At 36.4% G+C, this 21,518-nt stretch overlaps 2 protein-coding genes across 5 annotated transcripts in view; both read right to left on the minus strand.

The window, feature by feature from the left end:
• Positions 1-1,445: 1,445 nt before the first annotated feature.
• Positions 1,446-9,545, minus strand: LOC110832850 (uncharacterized). Its single transcript, XM_022070244.2, has 7 exons — positions 9,371-9,545; positions 9,028-9,239; positions 8,727-8,864; positions 8,483-8,599; positions 7,864-7,977; positions 6,299-6,611; positions 1,446-5,251 (listed from the first exon to the last, which is right to left on the minus strand). The coding sequence occupies exons 2-7, from the start codon at positions 9,169-9,171 to the stop codon at positions 5,004-5,006; spliced, it is 1,074 nt and encodes a 357-aa protein (XP_021925936.1). The 5' UTR covers positions 9,172-9,239; positions 9,371-9,545; the 3' UTR covers positions 1,446-5,003.
• Positions 9,546-19,049: 9,504 nt separating this feature from the next.
• The window catches only part of LOC110832851 (diuretic hormone receptor), a 160,175-nt gene continuing 157,706 nt past the window's right edge, over positions 19,050-21,518 (minus strand). For all 4 annotated transcript variants that reach the window (XM_087356973.1, XM_087356978.1, XM_087356971.1 and 1 more), the window contains one exon: positions 19,050-21,481. In XM_087356973.1, the coding sequence (XP_087213099.1) occupies positions 21,226-21,481 (256 nt within the window). In that variant the 3' untranslated portion in view covers positions 19,050-21,225. The remainder of the gene's footprint in view (positions 21,482-21,518) is intronic.

A 21,518-nucleotide genomic window follows, 5' to 3' on the forward strand; every position in this document is an offset into this window, starting at 1 on the left:
CGCATTCATTCATGAGCGGAAACTGTGAAATCAGAAATTTACGAGACACGTAAACAATGACCTATTACATATTAGCCCTCATTAAATATGTAAAACTCTTCAAGACGAGCCGCACCAATTCCAGTGTCATTCAAAGACCAGGAATAAAATAAAAATAATAAAACTCCGTACGAACGTTTCACTGCCTGCCCTATAAGGCCTTATAAATGGCTCCACCACATACCCACCTTGAGAATGTACTGAAACGTTAACACCAAACATTCGACATGGCTCTCACCCAAAAGATTGTTATACATTAAACTCCATCCAAGAAAATGTATAAAGAAGTATGTACATTTGGTATACCACATTAACTCCAAATATGTGCTTGTACACAATAATAATAATCCATGATTAATTTCCTTATATTAAATAAATGAAAATCCATTCAGAAATAGGAGTAAAGCTGCATGACACACTTCTCCAAATTTTTTTGAACTGCATAGTCACATGCACAATTTAAACTGTGGAAATCACACAGGAAAACCCAGTAGCAATGTGGTACTAACCTTGCTCTCCGGAAGAAGTGATCAGATTGGTATTTTGTACCAGACCTTTCAGTATCTGCTCAACTGAAACAGAAGTAAAACAAATTACATGAATCACAGAATAGTCTCATCTTTTTGTAATTCAACACTGTTATATTCAAAATAATATTACACAATATCAGATTCTTACATTGTCAGGAACACAATATTTGTCATCTACGGAATACCAAAAAATTAAAATAGGATAAACCGACATGAAAACACATGACACTCTTAAGCCTAGGAGGTCCACTTCCTTAAGCATTTCTTATATCATAAGTTCCATTTTATTTCCTTTTAACTTTTGAAATGTCAGGCTCAGTCCAACACAGGTCTCAAACATGATCTTACAAATGTCAGTGTTGAACAAGGACTCCCTTGAGATGCTATTTATGCTGTAAAATTTGCATAACAGACTGGAATGTGGTTCCCTATATGTTGGACTGAATCTACTGAAAAGTTCACAGACAGGTTACAACACATAAATTGACAGTTCAAAATTATTGGGCATCACTAACTGCCATGCTAATGCCTGCTCACAATTAACCAAGAGGGTTAAATGCATTAAATACTGACACAGCACTCAGTATTCAATGTCTGTGCCTCTATTATGGCACCAATGGCAATGGACTCACTGCTGTGATGATGGAGGCAGCAAAAACCTCTGAAATGTCAGTAAACTTCTACCAGACTATATGGTACAACGACCCAGAAGACAGACATCTTCATACTCATTGCTGTGGAAACCTCAAAACCTATTTAGGGTCTATTCTAGTTCCTTAAACAATTTGTTACAATCCTTATAGTCTACTTTTTAAATCAACAAATGAATTATAATTTGAATAAAATACATAATTTTAAATCATATGTGTACACTGATAAAGAAGGGCACTGAAAATGGTTTATTTTAGCCTTAAATGGATTTCAGTCACAATAGACATATGTACAATAAAATCTGTTGTAATTTAACAAAAACACTTTTATAACAAATCTGAAACATGAAAACATTTCCCCTCACATTTCAAATGTCACCTCACATGTGTATGAAAAGGAACAAGTATTCTTCCTAAATTAACTGTATTTTAAGGCATATAATTTATTTTCTGCAAAGTTTATCAGTATTTGCTTACATAAAATTCAGACTATTCCAAATGACTGACAGAATTTGACAACAAACTGATTATGTGGTTGAGAAGAGAAAATTATGTGATGTTGATATAATTTTACCCACAAATCACATGCGAAACAACACACCTTAATCTGTAAAATATCAAACCAGTTAATATCTAGAGAACATACAACGTAAAAGAAATTATTGTTCAGTCTTCTGGGTATCCCATCATGAAACTTATTTGAATTTCAGAGGAATTTTTAAATTCCACCAAAATATCTGCAATGTTTTTAATTGTGAGTGTATGTGATGCTCAGAAAACTTTACAATCAATACAGAATCCTGTGAACACTTCAAGTCTCAAGCAAGATTCCTGAATATAAAGTCTTCATATTAGACTTACAGTTCAAATAAGGATTGAAAGTAGTAAAGGATGAATATCTCGATGAAAAATAAATAAATAAGACAATTATAAAGAGTTTTGAGTACAAAATATATATGGCTGAAATAAAAAAAATCAATTTAATTTAGTTTATTTCATTCTGACCTTGGATCATGTAATAAATAATTTCTTTTCATAAAAATGAGAAAATCATAGTGAAGCAAAATAAATTATTTCTAAGTATTGTGTATAGAACAGCAGCTTATAATACATAAATAATTTCTTTTATTCTATAGCAATTTGAAGTCATTAATTTGAAGTTCAAGGACCAGGTTGAATAACATTGCATAACCCATTCCCATCCATCCCAAATATATAATCCTTATGAGACGATATTAATTTAATTTCATGTATCAGACTTAATTTTTGCCATACCACAACTCTTTGGTAGTTTGTAATATGCAATGATAAAGAACACTTCAAGACGCAATAATTTAATTTTAAAAATTATAATTTAATTTGTATTCCCTTCACAATAGCATAGACAGAACTACGAAGATTTATGTCTTCTGGGTTGTTGCGCTGTGTAGTCTGGTCGATGTTAACCAACGTTTCAGAGGTCATACTGCCTCCGTCATCAGGGCGATGAATATCAACAACCCAGAAGACAGAAATCTTCATACTCACCGCTGTGAAAACCTCAAATCTTAGACACAACTATGATTTTACTTTCAGTAAATTTAAAGTTTCTTTCTTTGGAAATCAGGTTCACAGAGGAAGCCCCCAGCATTAATTTATCCTAGAAGAGAGAACATTTAACCACCTCTTTAAACCAATGGGTTAATTTTTCACAAAATTTTATCCTACTAAATTATAGAAATAATAAAAACAAAGATTATGATTAAGACAAAGTTAAAGCAATGTATAGTTTATTTTGTTCTACTGCTTTGTGTATGGAACTATTTCAATGTTCTGTCTTTATAAAAAAGCCCTAAAAATACCTGTATTAAGATCACATAATGAACTTCCTGTATTATCCTAAATCATAACAGACTGTAAAAATAAATTAAATTATATACATATGGTAACTATGATATGTACAGAAAATAATGTCCTTTTTATTATGTGATTGTTATCACATGCACACTTGTATATGCAATATATATTGGAACTGGAATTATTAAACAATGTCTTTGTTCTCAACAGGAAATTACTAGAACAGTTTATGTGCTTATAGAAGTAAAGATACAAGTCCATAAGTAATGCTTGACCACTGTTCCCTATATCAGGAAGCCAAAGTAGCACTTTATCCTATACTACTACTACTATTACGTCTTCTACTGGGAATGAAATAATGTAGAATGAATACAGATCAAACTAACATACATTTTAGAGCCGTCATTTGATGGCTAGTGATGTAAATTTAATTAGACATTTCAGTATTTACAAAAAATTACTGCTATGTAAAAACAAATACACAGTATGCAACTTTAAACCAACAGAAGTCACACTTTGGAATCTAAACAAAGTACCAGGTATATATAAGCCTCACTGTTGCCCACAAGATAGAATATTACAAAGTGGTCTACCATGTCTCAAAGTTCAATGTTAGAAATCACAATTGTTTTAGAATATTCTTTGTCTTAGTTGTGGAAAAGTCTCATACTTTCAATGGTTTATCACTTCTAATTCACAAAAAATATAAGCAATGAGTATGGATTTATTGATCCTCCTCAGTAAAATAGGTCCCACATGGTTTAAAGTGAACAGCTTTCAGGCAAGTTATTGCACTTTGTTTTGTATGCAAACATTATAAATCTTCAAAAACTGCAATGGGCAGGTTCAGCCATTTTAATAACATGGCTAAAACTCTGTGTATAGTGATCAACTTTTCAACCTTCATTGTTCTGTAAATTACTTCAGTTTTTTAAGTATGTTATTACTATATTCTCTTCAGTTTTCTATTTTTATTGACATTTACATATTTATGCAAATTAATCCAAAACTGAAAAGTTACTACATAAATAAATATTTTTATATTCATATTATTTCTGGCTTCAATACCACTCTACAACTTTTTTTCCACACGAATAATCTATTGCTGGCCCCAACTTTCTGATGGGTCACAATTTTACATCTGAACCTTTCCAAATGTACATTTCTCTTGGAGCAAACAGTGGTGATGATTCTTTAGTGTACATCCGAACCTAAATATTCTATTACACCACAACACCAAACACAGTGATTACACCTGTAACTGTAAGTAACATTGTAAAGATTTGTTATCAATTATGATCTTCTGGGCTGTGATACTGTGTAGTCTTGTAGGCAGTCATTAACATTTTGGAAGAATATATCACATCTATCTCAACTTTAAGAAGGAGGTGACATGTTCCTCCAAAATGTCAGTAAACACTACACAGTACCACAACCTAGATGACCATAACTAATATCTTTTCTGCCTTGAGAACTTCAAATCCCTGATTCCTCTGTTGCTTCTTGGTGTATTAATGACACTTTATCAAGTGCACAAGTTACTGCTACATAGTACTGAACTGTGAATGATGGGCTTGTGACCTATTTTAGGGTACTACCAGCATATACCTGGACTGGATAGCAGCTTGATGTATAAAAGGCTTCCAAAACCCTCTAATACACATTCACTCTGAAGATGTAAATGGCAGTATCAGCCAAAACAATGGAAAACCTGTAGCATTTGGTGTGGCTTATTAAAAAAAACAGTAGTTAACCTACTAAACAGTTATGATATAAATATTTTTTCCCCACTTCCAGTAACTCAATTAAGTTTTCTGAATAACTGAAACAATTTCCTTTCACTGACAGGTGGAATTTGATCAGATACAGTATATTTTAGCAATGGACTTCAGAGTCATTAGTACTGCAGAACAATGATAAACAGCTGTTACATATTTAGTGAGATTTCTCAGATGCCATCCCTCGTCATAATTGTTGGCTCAGTAGCATTCCCATCCAACCCTGCCATCTCTGCAGCAACAACATCTGGCCCAACTTTCCTGAAGAACTTCTCACGACCTTTGTATGTGTACTGTCCTTCATCAAACCCAAATTTAAGCCCAAGGGCAATGTTGAGAGCAGAGCCGTCATACCGATGGCATCCTGAGTAACGATACTGTGGTTTCTTATTAAAACGACAACCACCAGACTGTGCACCTGTTAAACATAGAGGAAAAAATGTAATGCATAAGGGCAGTTCAAATTTTATCTGGAAGTTAACCATTTCTTACTTTCTCTATTGGCTGTGAACCCATCCTAAACAAATCTATGCTGCAAGGATGGGAAAAGTGTGCACATGTATGGGCAGAGTAATTCACAGATAGCACCTAATATTAAATGGCAATATGATCAAAATTAAGGAGCAAACTTTAACTGCAAGTACCGTACCTTGAACTTAATCTACAATGTAACTTAAAACTTAAAGTTGTGTGTGTTCATCTCTCTAATGACATCAACTACATTATAACTTTTCTATAATCAAATTATATCCATTTGCTTACAATAAAACATACATTACTAGAAACAGCAACAAATATAAAAATTATACAAACAGGAAATCCCTCAATCCTCTGCTGCAGTAACTGCTGCTCAATGATATTAAATAACAATTATTCTACCAGTTAACAATGTTACAATGAAAATCAGAATGATTTAAATGCCAAACTCTCTTTTGACAGACAGATGGTAAACAGCTACATTAGTGAGTACTGCAGTGATTTGCCAATATTGAATGACTTTCAAGAATTGTTTCATATTTGCTACTTGAAGAATCACATATACTTCAGACTCTCTGTAATTATATCAAAAACTGACATCTGAATATGTTTCTTCATCATTTTCTCAAACATTGTGCTGCTGAAATTGACTCAAGCAATTGAGAAGCAGATAGTGCACTCAGCTAGAAATTATGTTTTATAGAAAAGAATTTTCACTGCTATGTGACAAGAATCCATGCAGAAGGAAGATAAGAATGCTTACTTCTATAATACAGTGTTTCCAAAGAATAAAGGAACATACTTCAAACTATTCCTGAAAGATAGAAGAAGTTTATTGATAACTATAGAAAAAATGTATTGTAAATATAATTAATACATTAAGACTGCAAAGTTTGTATCATCTCTATTTGATCACAGCAAGGGTGAACTGCCCAGATGAAACTGAGTACATATGATCACTTTACAAAACAGGTTGAACAACTCTTACCAATTGGAAGTACACAATCCTGAGTAAGAGCACACTGAACCCATGGCAGTATGAGGCCATTATGGACACCAGGCAAGTTGTAGAACAGTAACCTTGTCGCTTCAACCATAGGCAGGAACAAAAAGCTATCAGCATTGGTGTGGAAGTAATCAAACATCTTGGGATGAGTAAGGGAAGAGGTGGCATAGTGAGTGGCCCAACTCACCACCCCTGCACCTCTTAAAGCCTGCTGAATCAGAGGCTCCAAGTGTCCAGTAATCAGGCGCTGGTCAGACTCCAGAAACAGGACAGCACCAGCCTTGTTCAGAGCATCCTAATTAACAGGCAACACTGGACAGGTAAGATTTCAAAAACACTTGCCATTAGTTTCATGCCTTTTCAGATCTAAAAGATTGGACCCTTTGTATTTCAATATCACCAATACTATTATGGCCAATCTGACTTTTAAAATAGAATACTGTTCTTATGTCAATAGTACTGCAACATGTTCTTAGATAATACAGAACATCCAGATGTATTAAATACACTGCTTATAAGAAATCTTATTTGGAAACAAACTTCTCCAGTCTCATTGTAATTATGAGTTAAACAGATCTGTTTTTATGTGAAACAGTGGGAACTCATAACTGAATGATTTAGTGCAGACATTATCCCTTCTGTACAAATGAAAGTTCTAAAAATATCCTGTTGGGTGTAAAATACCATAATTATAAATAAACACAATCACCATGTTGCTGTCTTTCACTTTTCTACAAAATGCATTTCCATACATGTTGCACAACCATTCAAAATTTCAAAAACCTACAATGAATGAGCTGGTGATTCAAACTTGCAAAGTTGATATTGTCATCATGCTGAACTGATGAAGACATTGATAATTCACAATGGTCTAAATTCAGAAGATGCTTTATCCTAACTGCTTCAATATGATACATGTAAGACAACTGGGAAGTCCTTGTATATTTAAAAAAAGTTACAAAGATCTTTCACAATCATATTCTAATCAAACTCACGTTAAAATAATTCTATCCGACCTGTTAAAGGTATAAAAATGGTAGCAAAACTGAGTGGCAATATGAAACTGAACGCAGAAATATCTTACAAAACTGTAGTTACTATTCAGAACTTTTTTATTTTCTCCAGTAGTTTTGTTCATACTTCTGCAAGAATGTAAAACCAGGTTTCTTACACACAAGGGAAAAAGCAAATTGTATCATATCTGAGAAAGGAATTAGGGTGATATTTAATAATGAGAGAGTAATTAAGAGTGAGGTATAGAAATTACTAAATGAGGATTTTCACCTAGTGGTATCTGAACAAATAAAGGAGGGATGATAAAGCTATATATCTCGCATGGGTGACAATAAAACAAGCAATGAAAAGTTAACAAAATAGGAGGCAGAGCAGATATGACAGAACAATGTTAAGATCGACCTAATTAGTAGGTCATGATAATGGAGGGTGAGTACATTGGAAGGTAGAGTTCCAGAACACTAGAGAATTTGTTAGACACATGAAAGTATGTGTGACTATACAGCTACCTACCACTCATTCATAAAAATTACCTGTATTACAAGTGGACGAAATGCATGTAGTCTTTCCTCTTCCACATGTGAAGGAAAGAAATTGAGCTCAAAATTCACAACACTGCATCGACTACTGTTACAGTGACCTTGAAGCTGAAATAAGATATGTTGACAGTTATTAGAGGCCTTTAGACATTTTTTTTACAAGTGTATGGGTCACCTAACAAATTAAAATATAAATTAACAAACTAGTCATATGCTATTTTGAATAAGTGGTTATGAAATAGCATAGTTTTCACAGCTAATTAACATTATAGTATGAGATAACCTTGAAAAACTTCCATAATTCTGACAATGACACAGAAAAGGTCTCCATAAGTATGTAATTTATATTTGTATTAGAAACAAGTATCGTATTTATGCCATGACATGTCCTATATCCTTGGCTTGGGCCTATGAAGAATCTGTGGAATGCAAATAAATTCAATTCAATTCAATTCTATTCCTCAGTGTTGAGTTTTGTTCTGCTTTTATATTACTGGTTGACAGAAATTATTTTATGATTTGAATGAATTCCTTGGACACAAAGAGACAACTACCCCACTGCATGTTCAATAAATGTATGTCACTTAATACTTTGTACATTATATACATTTACCATCTGAAGTCCATACTGTCCCAATCCCAAATTGTAGATTAATGTTGTATGATTAGGCAGGAAATGGGCAACATTCCTTGAAAACCCTATTCCTTGTTGCTCATGTCCATCCAATACCTGAAACACAGAACTGCTGCAACAGCTACTTTTAAACAAAAGAATATCACTACAGCAGTGATGGAGACTCACTTGTAATCCTCTAAATCCAATGGATCAATTTAATATATATAATAAAGGTACTTACATAAGTGACAATTATGGGAAGAGAAGTATTTTTCCATATTGCAGCTGGATAAAGTCGTGGACTGTCTGTAAATCCTAACATAGTAAGATACTTGTCATCTGCTAAAAATCTCTTCTCTTCTGCATTTTCCAAGTTCTCCTGAAATAAAAGCATTTATTCTGTTCATCATTAGGAATCACCTTAAACGTTTTTTCCAGCTCACTATCTTTCATATGTCTTTGAATTATCAGCTGTGTGTATGTGAAATTTACATAACCAAATAATCTACAAAAATAAACTAAAGTTTCTGAAATTGCATTACCTTGAAATTCTTTAGATTGTTCAACTGCTTGTGAGTTTCTGTCACAATTGTCTGGATTGATGGGCGCTGGTTGCCTACCAGAATGAGAAATATACTGGTGGCCACAACACAAATAAGAAATAGAACAAAACTTTTGGTCCTCATTGAGCAACACCTGCCTCAATAGCATGGAAACTGCTCATGCCCACACGATGTGGACCTGAAAGATTTTCCTGCAATAGTTCAGAATAATTTATATGAAAAGTCTTGACATTTGTAAGACATTAAGGAAATAAGGTTAGGTTGACGGGGATAACGTGAAAATGCACATTAACCTTCCCATTAGAATACGTTAAAAACTTACGGAGTAACGTTGTCAGAGGTTAAACACTCGACTTTGTAGAAATAAAAGTTCATTTTAGTCTTGATACAGAAACGACTTTGCTACCTAACATTACTACGAACGACAATGACGTATTGATATCTAAACATACCGTGCTGTACCATTTAAAATATGTTGGTATCAATGATTTCATGGCCTACTGTACTTGCGGTGAGTTAAGTTTGTCGATAACCACATTTTGTTTAAAGTTCACGCCACCAGAGTTCAGGTGTTATGTATTCTATTTTGTAAAATTCAAATGATCCATTGCAGTCACAAGAAAACGAGTACTTTCATAATATTAGCTCAATGTGCGCTGTGCCTCTCTCTCTCTTCACAACTCAAGATTGCCCTTAATAAACAGATTTTTAGATTCCTGTTACTCTTTTGCTTTTTGTTACATACTTCAAGCGAACTTCAAGCGATCTTCAAGTGGCTGCACAGTAATAAATAAATAAATAAATAACAGATCACTTGTAAACGACAATTTATTTGCAAGAATTCGTTAAATATGCAGTTTTCTTATAGTACAGTTTGTTTTAAGAAGGAAAACTAGAAGAACAATGTGCGCATTCCCTAGTAAGTAGGGCATAATTATTATGAGCAGAAAATCCACATGGGCGCAACTAAACGACAAATACATGACCGAAAATGATGGAGAAATGTAATTACATTTCCCCAGTGCCTTCTTTAATTAATTATTTTTGGCTGGTCTAATAATGTACGAGGCGCGTCCTCAAAGTAAGTTTCCCACTCGTCCCACAGCTAGCAAACCTTATATTGCGCGAAGCGACTGTGCGTACGTGATAGAGCAATGACGTAGCATGGCGCGCACTAACGGAACTTCCCGTGTTCTCACATTAGCATCGTTGCAGCTGTTGAAGATGGAGGTTCTTATTCCAGCTCCCGCCGACTGTGAAGTGCGGTCAGTGATAACGCTAGGCCGCACACGGCTCGACGGACAGCAAGTCTCCTGCAGGAGTTCAGCTGGGAGGTGTTTAATCATTCACCCTACAGCCCGGACCTCTCTCCCAGTGATTTCTACCTTTTCCTACACCTCAAGAAATTCCTGTCCGGTCAGCGTCAACGTTTTGAGAATGACAGAGAGGCGGAGATGGTTGTCACACAGTGGTTCCAATCCCAGGCGGCAGACTTCTACGACACAGGTATTCAAAAGTTGGTCCCACGGTATGACCAATGTCTCAATTCCGGTGGCGAATATGTTGAAAAATAGCTGGACACTTGCTGTATCTGTTGCAATAAATATTTCCATGAAATTGTGTTTTGTTTCTGTAAACGGCCCCAGGAAAACTTACTTTGAGGACGCGCCTCGTATTCTAATCAAGGTTTTAATATTAAATAAACTGGCAACGAAACAGAAAATGAAACAGAATACTCTAGATATTGGAAGCAGTAAAATAGTTGGCGATGTTCGAGATGTAAACCTTTATGGACGTGCGATAATTATATACATGTTCCGCCATTACTGCTTTTGTTTACAAATTCATGTAGAATAGAGTTTTTAATTTTCGAGTTGAAATTATACAATACTCTGCGAACGTTAGTGTCGTTGTGAAACGTTTTAAAAAGACGTGTTACAGTGCTATGTTAATATGGCATCGACGTCTTTGCGGACTGGACTGACCTGGAGAATTAGACACGTTTGTGATCCATTACTCACCAATTTATAACTACAAGATTATTGTATAATTGCTGACTGTCAGCACAGAAAAGGATTTCAGTACGATACAGTATTAGTGGCATTAATATTTATATTATAAATACTTGATTAGTTTATAACAGTTTTCCTCAACCAATGGGTCGCCATTTGCTGTCGGATAAATGATAGCCCACTATTTGTAACTAAATTTTTTTAGTTTTTCCTTAACTTTAAATTACTAAATTATTTCTATTGAACATTTATACTTCGCCCTTTTTTCATTTTTGCTGCATATGATTCCGTGACCTGCACAGTAGCAGGGTTTTGTTTGTGGTTTATTTAACAACGCTGTCAGTAGCTCAGACTATCTGGCGTCGACAGAGTTCTAAAGAAGAGGACACGCAGATGTGGACGGGTATTTACGTCCCTAAAAATGGGGATGTGTATCCGTGTTAGAAACCCCAGGTTTTTGAAAGATGGATATATTTTACAATTTAAATTATTTCATACGGCCTCGTGCGAAATTCTTAACTGTCAGTATTTATGGCGTCTCTTCTATTTCAGCAACACAAAGCTCTTGAATGATATTTGGTAAGTATAGATATTCAGACTTGCTAGTGATGATTACGTTTGTAGACTGTTATTTACACCGTGCAGTGCTGGGCAGATAGAGGAATTGGGACTTCCTGGCAAACAAACACCTGTTTTACCTGTCCAGGAACAAGAATAGTCGAGACCAATTTTCTACAAAATAAGATTTGAACGCATACAAGAATACTGTACTGGACTTTACCAGCTGTCTGAAAATGACGTTTATGACGTTGGTCCTCCTACTTTCGGTGAATGACTGTCATACTGACAGATTCTCGTCACATTTCTATTTTGATATTATGACAACGGTTGGGATCGAACTTGGGACATTGAAAACGCCAGAGCGAACTCCCAAATCGACGTGAAAATCAAGGATACCTCACACAACGTAGCGTTCTTATAATGAATCAACCACTGTCACACACATTTAGAGAATAATTTGAATAAATAGTTGTTTCATATTTTTGACAACCTTGTAATTTAGTATCATATTTCGTTTAACGGTTCTGTACCAGATTTGCTTGTACCGTTTCAATTGTCATCCTCAAAGAACTCATGAGAGCTTCAGTAAAGTGTTCTCGAATATTCGCTCTGGAACGATCCAGCATTAGTGACGCATGTCAAAAAACAAAAATTCCAAAGCCACATCATCGAAAATTAATTGACTTCGCTAAAAGTTTTAATACCGCATCGGGGATAGATTGAAGTTGTGGTCTTTGGAAGAGGGAGCGAGACAGAGAGACCTAATCGAAAATCATGCCTTCGCCAGCTGCCGCCAACTCCTTCTCTTCTGCTCATTCCGCAGCGACCCTGCTTTGTGCTTCACATCTGATAGAACAGGAGACAGAAATCAAATCAAGTCCGTATTTCCGGTTTCGAGAAAAAGGGACTCACAGACACACGTTTTTTGGTATAGAATTTGGGGTTCTCGAGGCAGTGAAGATGTTGATGTTGGTCCCCTGGGTTGTAACTCCGTGTGAAATTGTAGGCAGGTACCAATGTTTCGGAAAAAAGCATACTGTCTCCATCTTCAAAGTTCAAATATTTATTACTTCTCATACTTTCAACGTTTAAGTTTATTTGTTACTATTCCCAGCACGTTCGGTTATTGACACATTAACAAATACTTTTATTAACATCAACGCACAATTAACAATAATTATTGATTACAAGTGACAAAAGACTAAGTAGCTTCATCTAGAAGCTTTGAAATATTATTTCCACTTCAATTATCACCGAGAAGATGAGAAATGAGAAACCGTGGTTGATTAAACAAGCGTTTCAAAAGAAGTCTTGTTAGCAGTAAAAGGAAACATTTTATAAATTCTTACGCGTTCTTTGCACGATGTGCATGAAATAAACGCATAAACAGCTGGTAACGTCCGCTGTCTGTCTGTCTGTCAGCATGATCAAACTCGAGAAACGCTGGACAGATTTGGATAAAATTTTGTACTGATGTTCTGCCACTGGGATATACACAAGAAATGCCCAATTAATGATACCAACAAGGCGGGGGAACAAACTTGTGAGATAAGACAGACACTAGCGTCACTTTCATTAAGGTCATACAATCATGTATAGTTACAGATTATCAGAAAATACAAATATTTTGGTAGCAGGAGTACAGACATGCATGCAGAGCTTTAGCCACAAAGGCGTTCTTGTAGAAGAAAGAGGCTGCAGGTAGCTGGTGATGGTGGTTTAAGCTTAAATCTGAAGTAGAGAAAACGACATACAAAAGTCTATCTGGAACCTTAAAAGGATCAGTTCATTCACTGGACTACTCATAAATATTCTCTCTAGTCAGATACGCCTACCTGGTTACCAAGGCGGGCCTTGGGTTAAAGGATTAGTTTGGTATGGGTTATCCAAAATATATAAAGGAACGCAATTAAAACTGGCTTACAAAACCTCAAAACACAAGCCTTTGTACAGTTGTCAAGGTTTAATATTTGATAATATTTTCCATGCTATAATCTTATTTGATTAAAGAACCACGTTATCTGAATATGCCGTTGAAAGAAGACGACAACGTAACTAGAGGCAGAGATATCTAAGAAGAAGTGGGTTACAGAAAAAAAATATTAGGCCATAATGAAAGGCGAAGGAAAAAATAAAGGATTTTTTTTTACAAAATAATATCGTATAAACACACGTAGAGTTGTAATATAAAGGCGAAGTAACGCTCGGTGTCCTGGTACCGACTTGCAAACGTAGCGCAATTGCCATGCGCGACGGGAAAAGGTAATCTACATCTGGCTCAATTACAAGAGGGCATGCCTCTGAAACACGTTCTGTACGATATTAGTCTAGGCTAACCTGGGAATAGTTTAAAGTAAGTGGACGCCGGTGTAAGCCCACCTCTCCAGACTCTGCATTTGGACGTCCAAAACACATTTGTGCTAGAACAAAACACGTTCGAAACTTATTAAAAAACAAATTTGAAGTAGACTTATTGTTTGTAACAGTCGTTAGCCGCGGATACAGAAGTTTAGAATTGTTGTTGTGTGAACTACATTTGTTTTTACAGTTCTGAGAGGAAAATAGTCTTCATACTCACTCGAAAATACATTAGTGTTATGGAACGTATCACTGCTCACCAACGGTTCATTTAACGACGCTTTACGTAGGATAGGTCACCTAACGCCAAGCGATAGAATAAAAGTTAATTAGAGTGTGGAATAAGGCAGTAATGGCCTGTTTTACAGCACTGTGCTAACACTTGTTTGAAGAAAATAAGAACACCAACAAATTCTCTGTCAGTATAGACAATGTGTGGAACAAGTTTCGAACCAGAGACCTTCCGAACAGGAAGAAGAGGTATAAGCTAATTCCATGAAGCATACCTTCCAGAATTCTCGCCATCTACGGGACCTGTGGTTTCGTTATCGTATACTTAAAACTTGCCCGTGTCCTGACACACGTTCATCCAGTCCACACCACTCCATATTTCTCTAAGCCCCATTTTAATATTTGACTTCTGTCTAGACCTAGTCTGCCAGGTAGTCCATGTACTTCTGGTGTTCGCAACTACAATTTTGTAATTCATTTCTTATCTCTATGCGTGCTACAAGCCCCGCCTACCTCATTCGCCTTGATATCACATCAATATTTGGTGAAAATTAAAATAAACTCTTTATTTCGTAATTATTCATCCTCTTGTCACTTCCTCTACATTGGGTATTAATCTGTTTCTAACATATTGGCGAATATAACTTTGATCTTTTACTGTAGTTCCAAAGTATTTTAACTTTGCGACATTTGCGAAGGATTCATTAGACCTCAATATCGCCCTGTATTCTGGCAACGTCGCTTAGTTTTCTAAAAATTTGCCAATTACAATATTGGTACTTATAACTTTCTATGGTATCTATGTTTGAAGTTACAATGACTAAATTTAAACCCCATCGATTTTGTTATCTGTTCTTAATGCTGAATTTTAGGTCAAAAATTAAAAGCAAAGATCATAAAGCGTATTTTCCTTTCAAGAAATTCTTCCAACAAACGTTAACTATATCGACTTTTCTGCAGGTTCTTTTATACTCATTAAAATTAGCATAATCAAATTTTAAACAGAGAAACGTTATTTACTGCAAACCTTACAAAAATCGAAAGCTCCGAATGGGACTCTAAACTAATATTTCAACATACATAAATATTTCAAAAGGCATTTTTGAGAAAGCAGCGTCAGAAGGGTCAAATCGTTGAGCTTCCAGTCCAAGCAAGCTAAATCATCGATTGTTCGTTCCTACAGTGTCGACGAATTCCTATCGACTCTTCTGTTACTCTTCATTCGACGTATGCGCAGAACTAATTGCAGGATGTCTGATAACCTGACGGGGCGTTAGGGGTGCTCAGTAGTAGCCTGGTACACTGGGAAAAGTAAATAAACGATTCGAAACACATAAAGTAGCTGGGATAATATTAAGGTACGTTTAGGGAAATACGACGTAGATATGACGACTGAACTAAACTTTCTCAGAATTAAGTCCAGTGGCGAGTTCTTTTGAACAAGGCAATGCAGCTGTGGGTTCCATGACAGCTGAGAATTTATTAAACAGACCTTGAGCTGTGAAGTTAGACGCTTTCAGTAGCTGCCTATTGTCTTCAGCCGTGAACACAAGGAGAGCCACTGCACCCAAGGTCCAACACTCTACTGGAGCATCAATTTCAATCAATATCATGTCCTCTGCGTCCAGCACTTTGCGACCGTCGTACAAAATATGATTAATTGGATGGCTCTGTTAATAGCACTCAGGATATAATGAATGTTCAAATTAGATTTTCTTTCGAGGTTCGTTCTTATAGTCCCAATTATTGCAACTTGTAAGGCCGACAAGGCCTCCAATTTAAAGGTACGAGAAATAACTTATGGAAAGATGCTCATGCACGTGGAAGTATAATTCTCAACGCGAAGATGGTTGTCTTCGAGGCGGTTTTAACGTGTGTCATTAGGGCGATGAATGGATGCAGTAATCGCCTCTGAAACGTCGGTAAACTTCTACCAGACTACACGGCGAAACGATCCAGAAGACAGGCATCTTTGAGCTCACACGGAGTTCATTATGCGTTTTAGACATTTAAGTATAGTTCGTTAAAATTGACAATGACGGCCATTTTTGTTCTGTTCTGCATTCTAGGTAGCTTCAATATTTATACACTTTCAACAAACCAATTCACACTAAAAAAATGCAGACACTTTAGTGTGTAATTGTTAAAACGGTATTCATAATTCACATGCCCTTAGAATATCATAATTAAATAAAGAAGAATTAGATTTATGTTTAATGTAGCCCGTGTGGGACGACAATAAGAAATGTACATGTTCTAGTAGCAAAACCTGAACAAACTGATCATTTGGAAGACCAAGAAGCCATCTGCTTTCGAAAACGGACAGACAGTCAGACAAAACCTCCACAACTGAGTTTACGTTATTTCCTTTCGTTTCAAATACATAATTACGGAAACTCGACACTAAACGTCGATCAGGAGTAATCAAATGTAAACCATGCAAATGACTTACAAAGAGCAGGGCCGGTGATGTTAAAGGGGCTCTGCGAATTTAAAGGTGCACGTAATTTTATTAACGACGCTGCATCAACGTGACTATGGTGTTTTCGAGTGGACAACGCGACGTATTCTTGATAATACAGCTCTACGTGTTTTGTGTCCCGGACGACGAGGACGAGTGTACGTCGTGTACAAGAACAAAGCATCCTTCCAGCGGAAATCCGGTTACCCTCGAGGGCCATAGTCGGAGAACTCCAGAGTACGGGTGTTGGGGGGGGGGGGGGGGGGAGGGCGGAGGTGATAAACACATTCCAATTGGATTCATTTCACTTTCCTCTCTATCCTTGCGCCCCTCACCATATTTCTGGTGTACAGTCAACACCACAATACCCACGTCAATCTCCGACTGCCTTGAGCTCAGCTGACCAGTAAATCCTCCGCTTTTTATAAATTAATTACCGCGTTAAAACGAGCTCGCACTTAATCTAGTCCACACTCTCTACCCTATTTATTGAAGACCCAATTTAATATTACCTTCTTATTAAAGCACGTCCCTCAAATGATCTCTTCCCTTCGGGTTTACTGATCAATGTTCTGTGTGCATTTCTCTACATGTCCCGCTCAACGGATATTTCACTACCAGTTAACCTGAACGCACTCATAACTGACACCAAGTTGCGACATACCAGTACTCTTTCCTCTACTTGACAACACTGTATCAACTGCATATGTTATGCGGAATCGAAATACAGAATGTAAATTAATGGCAAATATTGATTTAATTGAACGAACGGTCACTAACTGATTGTTTCAGTTTATTCAACGAAATGACGAAACTCTGATGGTTACATATAAACAGTGTGAAACGTAGACGATAAATTGTATTTATTTATTGCTTATTTATCGACGCTTTCGATAGCCCATGGCATTTGTCTTAAGGAGACTGTAGAAAAATCCTGCCAAATAACCGATCTTCGTAATGAGATATGGGTATATTGGTCCTCAAATTGTTAAACGTGGCGGGAGACTGAAGTGTAGTCAGTATGAAAACGCATGTAAAATTAATATTATATGATTGTATGCATGCATAAGATATGTTAATATTATTATTTAAACTACTTTATTTTTTATTATTTAATGGTCTTCTGGAAGACAGCACCCTATGGGCTTGCATCAAATAATCGTACTGATTCAATTTTAATCCCTGCGTATTTCAATGATGAACACTATGGAACCCAGCATATTTAACGAGTACGAGAATGATGTTTAATAGAAGTTCCTTTCAGGAATAATTAATAAACTTTTGATCGCTGAATGAGGTAGTACGTATAAGTCAGACGGGGAGAGTAAACGACTGTAATGTATGCAGATGGACTGCAATGACACACGCAGCCGAAATGCCAACATATGGAACCCTGATGGAAGTTTATAAACTTCATTTTCGCAGTCCCTGTTATCATGTATAAAAGAACTGAAAGCTGATTGTCGATCGAATTCAGAATACTTTCAATATTACATCTATGCTAAAACTATCGATTAAAATATACATACAGTTTCAAAAAACAGTGAGTACTCGAGAGTCGAATGGACAGCACATAAATACGCCCGAATGATCTTCGTTGACTGACATTCGAAGTCCAGCGGGAGACACACGTGGACTTTCTCGAGTGACCCTTGGTCCACTTAACAATCAGAATCCAACGGAAGACACGTGAATAAGTCCGAGCGTTCCTTGGTTCACCATCGATCGAAGAGCACCGTCAGAAGGAATCTAAGTAGCTGTCTTTTTCTGGTAATACAATTAAGAGCTGATACTCAGCAGGGAATCGGTTGGAGGTCCTCAAGGTAGAGGGCTGGAGGTGTGACGCATGGTTTAGGGAGGTTAAACGTAATTACGCAACAATATCGAGAAAGCACGGGCGATAGGAAGTGGCGAGGTGGGTTGGCAGAGGCTACAAACGAACGCACGAACGTTAATTACGTCCCGGAGAAATGCAATTACAGAACCGTATACTCCATCTTTGTCGATGTAGACTCCTCTTTCAACTATCGGGATTGTGATTACAGACATTTCGCTTGTGTTGAGCTGAATCTAGACAGCAGCTGCAACACGAAGCTCCTCCGGTCTGCTCTCCGCGACACATTTTTGCATTCTACCTTCCTTCTTTCCTATTCCTGTTCAGATAATGACTCGATAATCCTGTTATTTGACGATACTGAATCAACTTCCAACATAACAATCTCCTGGTGAATGTAACAGGCATATGAGAAGAGCCAACATGAATATAATGAGAAACGAACTCTGATCTGGAGGGAGGGAGGGGATCAGACTGTGTAAGAAAAACAAACTACACATTATACAACACAAGCAATGGCTTAAATATTAAAGACAACGAAAGATTTTATGAATCACTCGCAAACATGTATTAAAGTAACGTATAGTGACAATCGTATGTCTGTATTTCAATTTACAATTTCATTTTTGAGAGTAATTAACCGATTTATACTATTATATTTTATACTAGGGAGTACATTATCATGTTTCTTTCGAATTTAATTTTGGTCAATCAACCCGATACAACACATAAATGATGTTCAGGTGAATATATAATTTTTTAAGCCTTATTGTACAGTAAGTGTTGCAGTACATAAAACTAAGCACTTAGCTACCCATTTAACTGCCCAACTAATTCCATGGCACGGATGTCTTCGAAGTGTTTTAGTGAACAGATCAACATATTCGACGTGTTTTAAGAACTTCGTTCATTACCGTGTTTACAAGCGCCCACTACTGGGCCACTTCGAGTCATATATCTCAAACTACACCACATTAACAGACGGAAACTTTAAAAATAGTATAACTTAAATTGGAAGATTTCAACAACGCCTTCGCTATTAACAGCCATTGTGTGTGTGTGTGTGTGTGTGTGTGTGTGTGTGTGTGTGTGTGTGGTTTTGGACATAAAACTGATGGCTATAGAAGGCAGTTTCTTCTGTGTTACAGAAGCACTGGGGCATTACACTGAGTAAAGAAATTATTTAATTCTCTTTTTTACTTCGGAAAAATTATTGATTATCAATTTATGAAAATACTGACTTTTATAATCAAATTGAAAAATATTTACAGCAGTAAAATACTTTTATGAAACGATTCAAGGCGATAGTTCGCCTGATTATGGTTGAACAGGCCACCTGCATGACTAAGGTGCCGGAGAAGTTGCCGCGACGTCACGGCGAGTGAAGAAATTTCGAAGTTGAATCAACTATGCGCGATAGTTTTCTATTACAGTTTCTGTGCAGTATGCTTGCGCTGGTTTGTTCGCAGAGGGAACTGTCTATGAAAGAAAATTCATGTTGGGTTTGATGGGACGGAGATTCACCGTTAATTATTCGCACATTTTCAGTTCGATTTCTATTCACTTATTTAAGTTTTCAAGCTTTTTAAAGTTGCTTTTGGTAGGGAAGCGTAATATTTATTTTTTATCATCTCCATATACTTTCAGCCTTTCGAAATTACCACTCACATCAACGTATCTATTCCTGTCTATTTAAATATGTAAGGAATACATCCTACGCTGTTGAAAAAAATGTGTTTAAATAATCATAGCATCAAACAATCCTGAATAAAATGATAGAAATACGCATTTAAGTATTACAGTTATGATCCAAATGAAACTACTCTTACGCCCATGAACTGTCGGCTTCACGTGATGCAGACACCTACCAAGCCATACCTTAAATATCGATCACACGTCACACTCAGCCTGTGACACGGTTCGCTGCTATGCATGTACATGTTTCATATGACATGCATATACATTAAGAAAATACAGAATAAAGAACAATCATTGATGAGTCAATTTTGTTAAATAAGCAGACAAACTGAAGGGCTCTTAATTTTGTCTGCGTTTGCAACAGGTTGGGTACCAATAAAAAGAAGGGGATGAAATATGTTTAGTCATTTAACTATTTAGAGTAAAGTGGTAAGTGTATATACCAAAAGCTTAAAATTAAATGTATCAGAATTTCGACATAGCCTTTACATGATTCTAAAAATTGACGCAAACTGTTTCCATACATATCCGATTGAGGTTAAATGCATTTCCTGCAGGCAGAAATTCAATTTTAAAATACGATATAGGTATAGACGAGCTTCTGTGTTTAAAGAGTTAAATACTAAGTCCCAGACACACTAAATACGTTAATTTAAAAGGATTTATCCGGCGGACAAACTCTAACCTCTAAAGACGATACAGTCCATTGCTTTAGAAACATTAAATTTTATGATTGTGGAGTTCCTGCTTTCTCCAAATTAAACCAGAGTTAAAGCTACACGTTTCATTGAAGATTGCTGTCTCCGTCATCAGGGCGATGTCATTCATTGCCCTGAAGACCTCTGAAACGTTGGTGGACATCTACCGGATTACATGGCGAAACAACCCAGAAGACAGCAATCTTCAGAATCACCGCCGTGAAAACCTCAAGCCATAAATACATTTCACTGTAAAATTATTACAAACGTATTATCAAACATAATATAAACATAATGAACATAATTTTAATTTAAGATAAATTATTAATAAATTATATTAATATCTTTTGGGTACCATACCCAAGAGATGATGTTACCGTGATAGTAAAGGCAGCTGTCCAGCACCGGATTCTGCAAGCGACGCCGCAGGTCCTCGGGTCTGCTAGAACTGGAGTAGACACGAAGTCCTACACATTGCCGCTGACATACAGAGAGATCATTTTGTGGTTCATCGAACGTGAAGGTCAGGTACGGTGAACGATAGAACTCACGCTGTTGGGCCAGGACTTCTCGAATCGGGCTGTAACTTCCATGAAACTTCGTGTAATTACAACCAT

The sequence above is a fragment of the Zootermopsis nevadensis genome, unplaced genomic scaffold (genome assembly GCF_977971745.1).
Source record: "Zootermopsis nevadensis isolate Lab colony 2312 unplaced genomic scaffold, Znev_1.0 Znev_ptg000028l, whole genome shotgun sequence".
Classification (NCBI taxonomy): Eukaryota; Metazoa; Arthropoda; class Insecta; order Blattodea; family Termopsidae; genus Zootermopsis; species Zootermopsis nevadensis.

Excerpts from the sequence above, each read along its gene's own strand:
- LOC110832850 (XM_022070244.2), bottom strand. The coding sequence starts at position 9,171 with ATGAGGACCAAAAGTTTTGTTCTATTTCTTATTTGTGTTGTGGCCACC. Across the intron at positions 7,978-8,482 it reads GACAGTATGGACTTCAGATG|CTTCAAGGTCACTGTAACAG; the intron begins GTAAATGTATAT and ends ATCTTATTTCAG. Across the intron at positions 6,612-7,863 it reads TTCGTCCACTTGTAATACAG|GATGCTCTGAACAAGGCTGG; the intron begins GTAATTTTTATG and ends CCTGTTAATTAG.